Source organism: Artemia franciscana, chromosome 14 (assembly GCF_032884065.1).
Source record: "Artemia franciscana chromosome 14, ASM3288406v1, whole genome shotgun sequence".
In the NCBI taxonomy this organism is placed as follows: Eukaryota; Metazoa; Arthropoda; class Branchiopoda; order Anostraca; family Artemiidae; genus Artemia; species Artemia franciscana.
The window spans coordinates 17,806,063-17,818,033 of record NC_088876.1 but is presented as its reverse complement, the minus strand read 5'-3'; the positions used below and the strand labels follow the sequence as shown (position 1 = coordinate 17,818,033).

General features: G+C 36.1%; 1 protein-coding gene across 1 annotated transcript in view; it reads right to left on the bottom strand.

Moving 5' to 3' along the window:
- The window catches only part of LOC136035415 (uncharacterized), a 56,934-nt gene extending 53,805 nt beyond the window's left edge, over nt 1-3,129 (bottom strand). Inside the window, exon 1 of the mRNA XM_065717208.1 lies at nt 2,822-3,129. Coding sequence (XP_065573280.1) covers nt 2,822-3,091 — 270 coding nt within the window. The 5' untranslated portion in view covers nt 3,092-3,129. The remainder of the gene's footprint in view (nt 1-2,821) is intronic.
- Between the last annotated feature and the right edge of the window lie 8,842 nt (nt 3,130-11,971).

The following is an 11,971-nucleotide window of genomic DNA, read 5'->3' as shown; positions in this document are numbered from 1 at the left end:
TCAAAGTGTCCTGGCTGGCCTAAATTTAATTAACTTTTTATTTACGATTGTATATAGAATGCCTGCAAATTAAACGAGAAGTATATTGTTAGTTTTTCGGCGCCGTCATCCAATCCTGAACCACTTCCGTGAAAGCAGAGAATTTACTGTTTTAAAAAGTAGAGTTGAGAGAAAGAGTCAAACTTTAGCGTAAAGAGTGGGGCGTTGAGGAGGGGATAGCCCCCTTCATATACGGAATAATTTCTTTTCGTTTTAATGTTGCTCCTTACTTGCAGTTAAAAAGAAAACTTGTTTTTTTATTCAGTTTCGGAATGTTTTAATTAATGCATGTTTTGATTTTGGCTCGCCGCACATGAAGAAAATAAAACAAAATTTGCATATTATCTTTTTTTTTACAAAATGGCTTTCTCATAGTTCTGATCGGACAATTCTGATAAAAAAGGGAGTGGGGAAGGAGGCCAAGTTGCCCTCCAATTTTTGGTTACTTAAAAATACAACTAGATTTTTTTACGAACGTTTTTGTTAGCAATAAACATACGTGCCTTACGAATTAACTTACGTAACGAACTTCTATATTTGTGTATTTTTATTACGTACTAGCTGGGTCCCCGTGGCTTCGCCGCCAGGCCCCAGCATGGCACGCGGCAGGCTTCTATATATGGATTTTCATTGTCCCTTGTGTTCTAACCACAGACATTGCTGGGTCCCGGCGGCTTTGCCACCAGGCCCCGCGGGCCCCAGCATGGCACGCGGCAGGCTTCTATATATGAATTCTCAGTGTCCCTTGTGTTCTGGGAGCGGCAACGCTATGACATTTTTGGATCGAATTGATGACGTAAATTGGACATTCCTAATCTGGCCCTTTCTCTTTGAGCCGCAAGCCTGGTTTTACGTTGCTCTGGTGTTCCCTTTTTGGTGACATTGTAGGATAATTATGCATTTTAGTTTTATCTTTTTTTAGTTTCTTTTTAATTCTTTTAAGTTTTTTTTAGCTAGTTTTTTTTTATATATTGACGTCATGGGTTCGTCCCTCGCGTCAGTAACTCGCTCTTTACACTAAAGCTTGAATTTTTTTTCCTAAATCTTTAAGAATGATCCTGAATCACAAAGGCCGCAGAAAAAATAGTTGAAATTACTAAAAATACTATAGCGTAAAGAGCCTGGTATTGTGGAGGAGACGAACTCCCTTATATACGTAATGTTGTATGTTCGTTTTAAGTTTTAATACTGCCTTTGGTATCACTTCTGCACAATGGCTCGGTTCAATAACAGGCTCTCGGTTTGGTTCTGAAAGGGACATGTCATTATTAGTTTCTAGACACGTTCGAAGTAAAGCCATCTTGATAGCATTAGGACTATAGACTAGCTTTAGAAATTGTATCGTAGCTTGAAATTCACTGTTGTATAGAGAGACATAACCGGATTTCCAGAGTTCATATTATGTCTTATTTGATCTTCATTTCAAGTAATACTGAAGCATATTTCTTACAATTTAATATTGTATATTACTCACTACTGATATTATAGCTGGCAAGACCAAATGCTACCTGATAAATCAATTCAATTTTTCTGTAAGCTCTTCAATTACTTTGCGGTTATTAATAGAATATTTAATTTTACACTATGTTTTTAAGATAATCTTAATTGTATACTAAAAGTTACTGATGTCATAGCTGATGTAAGACTATGAATAGCTTTATAGATTAGTTTATTGTTGTCAGGCGACATCCTCAATTTTGACTCCCAAATATTCCTGTTTTTTATACTTGACTTTAGTGTTTTCAGTAAAGCGCTAGTTTTCTATAATCCTAGAAACTTAGGGGAACATAATTAGTTGGTTTATTTGTACTAGTTTTATTGATATATATTAGATAGGCTGTGAAGTAATAATTTTTGTCGGTATTAGGTTTCAACTTCGCTCTTGACTTCCCTCGAAAAAACTTTTTTTTTAAGTTAATCCATGGTCAGACACTATTTCGTATCAACACAGATCGCAAAATGAATAAATTTCGGCCCATGGTCTGAAAAACCAGTTATTTCAATTAGCACTAACATAATTTCACTTCTCGACAGAACTTGAGTGTTGTGACTATAAGACACAATTACCAATAAATTTACCAGCCACGTTCCTCATGAAGTTTCAATTCCTAGTCCCCCCCCCCCTTCTCCTGAACTAATGTTTTGAGAACATCTGCGACGCTAATTTTAAACTCAACTAGTCTAATAACTATAGTCGAGGCAAACCAGAACGTAATCGATATTCCAGAGCTAAACACCACAAGACAGTAAACGGACAATTCTTAAATAATCTCACTAAAGCAGGCTAGAAAGTTGGTGATATTTTGATATAGTACAGAAATCATACAAAACAAAAATTGTTTGATCGTTCAGTTCCTCATTCAAAGCACTTTCAAAATACGACATAGTATAGGCTATATTATATCATATAGGCTATATATGTCAAACTAAATATAGTTTATTTTTTAACTGAAAATATTTGCCATTTGAACCCACTGATGATGATAAATGAGTAAAGGATAGGGCCAATGCAAGCCAATCAAATCATTAAAGTTTTGTACAAGATATAGACTAGGGCTTTAGCCACACATTATAAGGTGGGGGGGGGGCTGAGATGCAAATGCGACGGAAGTGATTGTTATAATTAGTGAGAGCGTCTAAGAGTGAACCGAATGGTGCTATTAGGCTTATCTCATGTCATCTGATTTTATTGCTTACCAAATGTTTTTAGTATGCGTGAAGCCTAGATAAGCCTAAAAGCGGAGTAAAGACGTTAGATAAGTATATAAATAAATTTAAATACCGTGTTACAAGTATAGACGGAGAAGGACAGAGGATCCGTTTCGCTTCTCAAAATAGGCCTTCCTCGTGCACTATCCGTTACCTCGCAAAACACACCTCCGCTTAAATGCGAGAGACTGTTCAGGGACTGAAAATACAGTGGTTTCCCTTCCAACATACTCCCTGGCTCTACTCTCCCCTGAATATTGAAACTGGTACTTTCATAATGTCCATTTTTTCTTCTTGTTGGCGACAAAAATCCTTGCCAATTTGACATTAATCCGTTTTCCATTTTATCACTCGACCTAAGTGACGGTCAACTTCATACTGAGCTGAAATATGACTCATCTATGGTTGCCTAAAGCTAATGTCATTTCAACTTAGGCGATAATTAGATGCAAGGTACGGGGAAAGATCATTTTAGTTTTTGGTATAAATGCAATCTTTTTAAGTTCTTGATGAACTCAATTTATGCAAGAAAGGGAAGAATGGAAAAGATGGACACATCTTTAGATGATGCTGTATGGTGAAATGACAGTTAATGAAAGAAAGTTCAGTAGACAAAAAGGGAGGAAACTAAGTGATTTTTTGTGGATGACGAAAGGATGGGAAATAGTCAACGGGAGGGGCAATGTTAGGGTTAGACTTTTGAAGTAATCTTGGATAACGAAGATTAAATCCTAATGAGAAAAAACAAAAAAAGAAAAAAAAAACAATTATAATTCCACGAGATGACTAAGAAAGGGGAGACCGTAATACTGCATAGTTATTAAAAGTGCTATCCTTAAAAATATTTGAAAAAAAGGTAAACAAAATCGAAAAAATTTAGGCAGGATCTTCAAATAGGGTAGGATAGACGGTAGAGAAATGGTTTATAGCCTTTTCCGAAATTCCGGATTTTAGCCTCTGTTTCAAGAAGAAGGTCATTTTCACTACACTAAATATTGTGTAATAACAATTGATGCGTCAAAAGAACTGGCTTCATGTGCTGATTCTAAATATATACAATTCACTAAGTTTAATGTTACTCGTGAAAAGTTACGAGACTGAAAAAATTTGTCTGGATTTCAAAAAAAGACGGAAAACACTCCCAAAAAGTCAAACGGCCTTAATAAAGTCACAAAGTCAAATTCAGCATATCAGAGAACACTACTGTAGATAATTCAAGCTCCTCTCTGTAAAAATGAGGATTTTGTTTTTTTTTCTGTATGAACAAAGATTACCCTTCCCTTAACCATCACTCTTTGCGCTAAAACTTGAATTTGCTTCGAAATTTTAAAGAAAGGGTACTCAAACAAGAGGGCCTTGGAATTTGAATAGAAATAATTTCTAAAGAACTTTCAGACTTTAGCCTAAGGAGAAAGGGCTGTGGTATGGATAGCTCCCTTCATATATTTACTTCTTTTAGGAATGATTCATAGCCTGAAAAAAAATTCTCGTAATTTCATCATTGTACTACAAAGCAGCTCTGCTGCTCTCGTAGTCCACATGTTTCTCGACTTTTTTTTTTCTTGTTTTTTTGTGATCAAATTTTGCAAAGAATTAATAAAATCTGTCTTTTTTTCACCAATTTCTAGATTACAAAACGAGGTAGGAAAGCTTATTTAAAGCTAGTTAAATTCCCAATAATTATACAGAAGAAAACCTTTTCTACTAGACTTATAATCATAGGCAGCATAGTAACATTTCTTAAGTTAAAAATGAATTTGGCTTCATTTATTACTTTATTTCACCAAGGTATTTAGTACAGAAAGAGTTGTTATAGAAACTTCGGAGGGGGGTTATTAGCTTTGAGTAAACGAGTTAGGACGTGTAAGCAATGGAAAAGGTGCATAATTCACCATCCTTGCCCCGGGGCTGTGGGTGCATAGCCTTACGATATACCTTACGCATATAACTTACGACTATTATGAACAAAATATCTTTTTGAAATTCCAGTAGGCGTTGAGAAGAGAAGGCATTTAAAAAGGACAAGAGGGGAAGCAGGGTGCCCTCTGGTCACTTTTCAATGCCCTCCTCGACATACCCAGAAAGTTCAAAATTAATATCTTCAGTTGTTCCTGGATAATAATGATACGTCCTTTTGATAACCAGCACGCATATGGTGCGTTCTGATTTTGCTCGACACCCGTCTCAAAATGTCCTTACAGTTTCAACTTAGTAACCTAACTCTTTTTGGTGACCCAGGGTCAAACATGCCCCCTTTTCCCAGCAAAAACCCTTTTATGTTAACAATGGGAAACTTACATAACTTACAAAGCTTGTCCCAGAGACTCTGGAGGTTTTTTCGATCCTGGAGGCATAGATATTTTACCTTTCGACTATTTTGAACAAAAAGGCTGTCTAAAAATTTTGATCGAATATATTTTGGGTAAAAAGCTTGGGTGTTGGCCAGTTTCTTTCCGACTCCTGTGATGTTTAAAAATCTATCCTGTGTAAATTTCAGTTGGGGAAGGGCGAACTGAGGTCTGGGGGGCGAACAAGTTGTGGTAGGGGTAGTTACCGCCTCTCCCACAGCACATTGCGCCCCTTCCGAAATGGTGCATTTGCCCCATTCTGGTATAGATACAGTTTAAGAGAGAAGGTGGACGCTCTGCTTTTTCACTTTAAACTGGAATCATTCAAGTAGGAATGAGGCCCATCCCCACTCCAATACTTCCAAATTCCACATTAACTGATAGATTTTATGCAGAAACCAGAAAGTTTTAGGCAGAAATATTTTGTTTAAACCGGAATCATGCAGGAGCTTTCAGTCTCAGTCCAAAAATGACCTAATTCTAAGCTGATATCTGACTCACTGCAAAAACGACTTTAACTAAGGGATTCATCTGCCTTACAAAAAAAGCTAAATCCAGATTCGGTGCAGGAACAAACGAAATCCTGACTCAGTAAACAAGAAGCTAAATCCTGAATCGATTTGAAAGCGAGTTAAGCTTAAGCCATTGACTAACCCGGTGCTAAAACGAGTCAGATCCTTTCTAGTTGCACAAGTGAACTAATTTTCGACTCAGTGCAAAGAGATCAAAGTTCAAGTCGTAAAATTTTTGTTATGTAGCGCAAGAAGGAACTAATCCTGACTCAGTGGAAAAAAGAGCTTAACCCTGACTCGGTGTAATAATGATCGAAATCCTAGTTCGACGCAAAACAAAGTAAGGCTTGGTGCAAACACCAGATAAGTCCATACTCAGGGCAAAAATTAAGAGACTCGCTGTCAAAACGAGATAAGGGCTGACTCGGTGCAAAAATGAGTTAAGCCCTTACCCAGCGAAAACAAAAGTAGATCGAAGCACAAATTGTAGAACTGTTCCGAAGTCATACAAAATGATTTAAACTAGAGCCAGAACAAAACTGAGCGAAGTTCTGACTCCGTTTAAAATCGAAGAGCATCCTGGCTCGGTTGAAATACGAGCTACAGACTAACCAGTTGTCTAGTATATTAATATGCTCAGCCCTGAGACGATTCGAAAATAGCTTAACTGTTAATAAAAATAAGGAAAAGTTAATAAAAATAAGGACTTGATGAGACAAGAGATTGCAGAACTCAAGCGGTGGACTGACTTGGTGCAAAATTGTGCTACTTGCTGACTTGACAGAAAAACATGGCTGGCTGTGACTCCGTGAAAAAAAAAAAGGACAGGCAGCAGAAATCTAGTGGCGGGATTCGAAAGATATGATTCTACACAAAACCTTGTAACCCCTGACTTCATGTATTAATGAGGTAAGTTTATGCTCAGTGCAAAAATAAGCTAAATTATATCTCGGTGCACAAAAGAACATATTCATGATTTGATAAACTGTCCAGTCAGTATTTTGTTCCTGATATGAGTTTAACCTCTCCCTCCATCAACGTTTGACCAGTAATCTAAGATGGCTCGGCCATAATTGAATCAAAATAATATAGGGATTTCCAATATCTATGATTAGAGACCAAGGTTTTCGCATGGACTCCACTGTCGACAACTTTTTAGGTGAGAAGTAGATAAGTGCTGTCTTCTTTTCAATTGGAGCTATTCAAGGATGTTTACCGCTATGATTGGAGGCATAAAGTGGGCTAGTGACCAATGCAATTGCCCCTCTCCTACTTTAAGGGATGAGAATTTTAGGACAATAGGGCACGATAATGAGGATTTTAAGATATATCCTTTCATCCTTAAACCTTTGCAAGACAGTGCTTAGATCTAGCTGAAACTTATGGAGGAATAACCATGGGCCAGGAAGAAAGGGGTAACAAATTTTGACTCTCTTCGGTCGAGCTCCAAGCAGGCTTCATGGTTTTAAAAGCCTGGGATCCCCAGAACTATGAAATGTTGAAGCTAATTACCACTAGACTGTGAGGGTCAATGATCTAACTAAGGTCTCCTTGGCTCTAGGTACCTATCTACTGAATTTCGGCATTTTTGAGAAGTGCTGAAATTAGCATGCCGAAATCTAGTTAACTTTTTCTCCAATGCTGAAAAACTTCGTCAAGCAGCGCTCGGAAGAACTGCAGTCAACGACAAAGGGCATGTTATTCTCTGTCAAAACTTTAGCGTGAAGAGTGAGGTTTTGAGTAAGGGGTCAACCCACTTTTTATACATAATAATTTCTGTTCGTTTTAACGTCGCTCCTTACTTTCAGTTAAAAAAAGCTTGTTTTTTGTTTAATATATCTAAAGATTAGTAAAAGCCGTGCATCATCAATGATAGCAGGTTATAAAGCAGCAATATGCGGAACGCATATTGATTGTTTCTCCTTCCGAATATGAAAGGGGCTGTCCCCTTCTCAACGCCCCGCTCCTTAAGTTTTTTATTATTTCAAAAATTTAAGTTTTGAGAAAGAATCAATATGCGTAAATTTTATATGCAATATGCGATAGCAGGTTATAAAGCAGCAATATGCGGAACGCATATTGATTCTTTCTCAAAACTTAAATATTTGAAATAATAATAAACTTAAGGAGCGGGGCGTTGAGAGGGGGACAGCCCCTTTCATATTCGGAAGGAATAATTTCTGTTCGTTTTAAGATTTAATATCTCTCCTTACTTTCAGTTAAAAAAAAATTGTTTTCTTGTATTTAATTTCTGAACGTTTTTGAATTAATGAAGGTTTTGATTTTGGCTCACCGTACATGAATAATTAAAACGAAATTTATATATAAAAATTTTATTTTTTGGCTAAGTGGCTTTCTCAAAATTTTGATCGGATGATTTTAAGAAAAATGGATGGGGGAGGGGGCCTAGTTGCCCTCCAGTTTTTTTAGTTACTTAAAAACGTCACTAGAACTTTTAATTTTATTTACGAACGTTTTCATTAGCAAAAAATATACGTACCTTACGAATTAACTTACGTAACGAACTTCTATATTCGTATATTTTTATTTGCGTATATGGGGGGGGGGGGGTTCGCCCCCTCGTCAATACCTCGGTCTTTACGCTAAGTTTGAATTTTGTTTCAATTCCTTAAGAATTAACCTGAAAAACAAAGGCCACTTAATTAGAATAATTAGCTCTTTTGAAATGACTAAAAATATTTTAGCGTAAAGAGAGAGGTATTGACGAGGGGACAAAACCCCTCATATACGCAATAATTTCTGTTCGTTTTAAGTTTTAATGTTGCTCCTTGCTTTCAGTAGAAAAAACTTGTTTTTTTTCTTGATTTCTAATTTTTTTTAATAATACTGGAAAATCCAGCACTCCCTTCATGGAAATTCTCTTCCCCCATGATAAATTCCTCCATGGAAAGATCTTCCCACATAATTTTCTGGTAATAAATACAAAATTCCACATTTTAGTAGATAGGTGCTTGAACCCTCTACAATTGGGTTCTCTGATACCCTGAATATGAAGTTGTGATTTTCATTAAGACTCTATGACCTTTAGGGGGTGTTTCCTCTTTTTTGGAAAATAAAGCAAATTTTCTCAGGCTCGTAGCTTTTGATGGTAAGACTTGAGCAAAATAATATATTTAAAATCAGGGTAAAAAGCTGATTATTTTGATGTATCTATTGATATCAAAATTCTGTTTTGTAGAGTTTTGGTTACTTTTGAGCCGGGTTTCTCCTTACTTACACTTCGTTACCGCGAACTCTTGTAAACCGGAGAAAAGCTTTTGTTAATAGAATGCACCAACGTGTGAGGTACGTATGGGCTAGCCAACCTGAATTTTCATTCGAAAGTTCGGTTTTGCTTCTTGGTATTCAGTCAGATCAAACAGTTCGTGGTAACGAACTGTAGTTAGGAGCGACCCGGCTCAATAGTAACCGAAACCTTAAAAAACCCATTAAAAGTTACGCGCCTAAGAAAATTTGCCTTATTTTACAAAATTGGAGGAAAACACCCCTAAAAGTCCTAGAATCTTACCATCAGGTCCAGCGTATCAGAGAATCCTACTGTAGAAATTTCAAGCTCCTATCTATAAAAATGTCGAATTTTGTATTTTTTGCCAGAAGATAGATCACGGATGCGTGTTTATTTGTTTGTTTGTTTTTTTGTTTGTTTTTTTTGCCAGGGGTGATCGTATCAACCCAGTAGTCCTAGAATTTCACATGAGGACTCATTCTAACGGAAATTAAAAGTTCTAGTGCCCTTTTTAAGTGACCAAAAAATCGGAGGGCACCTAGGCCCCCTCCCACGCTCATTTTTTTAACCAAACTCACTGAATCAAAATTTTGAGATAGCCATTTTGTTCAGCATAGTCGCAAAACTTAATAACTATTATTTTGGGGACCCCACAGTCCCCGGGGGAGTGGCTGCAAGTTACAAACTCTTACCATTGTTTATATATAGTAATGGTTATTGAGAAGTGTACGGGCGTTTTCAGGGGGACTTTTTGTCTTCGGGACAGGGTGGTCTAGGGGACGGGGTTACGTGGGAAGATCTTTTCATGAAGGAATTTAGTATAAGGGAAGAAAATTTACATGAAGGGAGCGCAGGATTTTCTAGCATTATTTGAAAAAAAAAAACAATGAAAAAATGAATAACAAATTTTTTTCCATTGGAAGTTAGGAGCAGTATTAAAACCTTAAAACGAACAAAAGATATTATATATATATATATATATATATATATATATATATATATATATATATATATATATATATATATATATATATATATATATATATATATATATAGGCGGTTCGTCTTCCGCAATACCTTGCTCTTTACGCTAAAGTATTACTGTTTATTCTACAGCCTTTGTGATTGAGGGGTCATTATTAAATAATTGGGACAAAATTCATGCTTTAATGTAAAGAGCGAGGTATTGACGAGGGGGCGAAACCCCTCACATACATAATAAAAATATACAAATATAGAATCTCATTACGTAAGTTAATGCGTAAGTTACGTATATGCGTTACTAAAAAAAACGTTCGTAAAAAAACGTTCTAGTTGCATTTTTAAGTTACCGAATATTGTAGGGCAGCTAGGCTTTCTTCCCCAGTTCTTTCTTATCAAAATTATCCGATCAAAAATATAAAAAAGCCATTTAGCCAAAAAAAATTATTATCATGCAAATTTTGTTTTAAATGTTCATGTGCGATGAGTCAAAATCAAAACATGTATTATTTCAAAAACGTTCAGAAATTAAATACTTTTTCTTTAACTACAAGTAATGAGCGATGTTAAAACTTAAAAACGAACATAAATTATTCCGTATATGAAAGGGGTTGTCCACTCGTAAACACCTCGCTCTTTACGCTAAAGTTTTTATTGTTTTAAGAAGTAGGCTTTTGACAAAGAGTCATACCTTGGCTTAAAGAGCGGGACTTTGAAGGGGGGACAGCCCCTTTCGTATGTGGAATAAGTATCAGAAATAATAAATTTGAAATAATGAACAAGAGGGGTTGCCCCCTTCTCAGTATATCATTATTTAAGCTACTGTTTGACTTTTTGTTCCAATTATTTAAGAATGGCTTTTGGCACGCAAGGACCTTTTAATTATGATAATAAGCTTTTTAAAAATTCACAAAACTTTAGCGTAAATTGCGAGGTACCGAGGAGGGGGCAACCCAATCATATACGTAATAACAACCAAAAGAAAATTCCGAGAGAAATTTCGGTTTCGGTTATAAACGCCCTATACTGGGTCCAGGAGGAAAAGAATGGTCAGTGGGAGGAAGAATTTTTCCGTTGAGCTGCGAGCCGGATTTTCCAGAATTAAAATCAAACATCAGAAAGTACATAATTTTTTTTTTCAATTTGTAAAGCTGAAAGCAAAAAGGGTCATATAAATTTAAAACAAATATAAATCATTACGTAAATGCAGAATACTATACCTTCATCAACATCACAATCTTTTCACTAATGTTCGAATTTTATCCCTAATAACGACTCCCAAAAGACAAGGGTCACTTAGTTAGAACATTAAAAAGTTTTTTTTTTAACTAGTAAATAGCAATTCATCGTGAAGAGGGAGATGTTTAGAAGTGTTTACTGGTGTTTTAGAGGTATTAGAAGAGTGAAGTGTTTAGGAAAGGAGGGAACACCCTTCATATACAAGAAAGGGATAAAGCTATGGAACTTGCTCCTATTATTTAAGCGTACAATTTGTTATTGAAATGGTGAGAGAATTTATAGCTAAAGGTAGACCACTCAACATCACATTGGAAAATCATCGGTTCCAACACGTTCTTTGATTTTAGAAAAAAAAGTTATGGTACTGAATTTTAACATAAAATAATACAAAAGAAAATATATTAGTAAACAGTTATATTTTATTCCTAATGTAGATGGCAACGGTGGAGCATTTAGTTTGTTTTTACCACGACAGTAGTAACATTACCTTAAATACCTTAAATTACCTTAAATCGCAGCTTGGAGCGATATAAGGTTTGTCCATCCTTGTGATGCTCCATGAGAAAAAAGAATTCGTTTGGTGTAGATTGTGGCTGTTAGATTAGACTCTTGTGGAGGACTCTACAGCTTCCCAATAGTAAAGGAACTCCTGGCAAAGCCATTCCCTATCAAGGTGGGACTTGAACATGTCAGTTGAAGTAGCAGAAACTGTTTCTTCAGAGAGCTGGTTCCACATATTGATGATTCTTCGGCTGAAGAAGTGGCTTCTATGTCTACTTGAGGAACGCGGTATGGAGAGCTTCAAAGAATGTCCTCTAGTACCAGAGTGCAAGGGCTGTACAAAGAGACCGGGAAGGGTATTTTTAGAGAGGATTTTTTTGGTTAAAATAATGTCA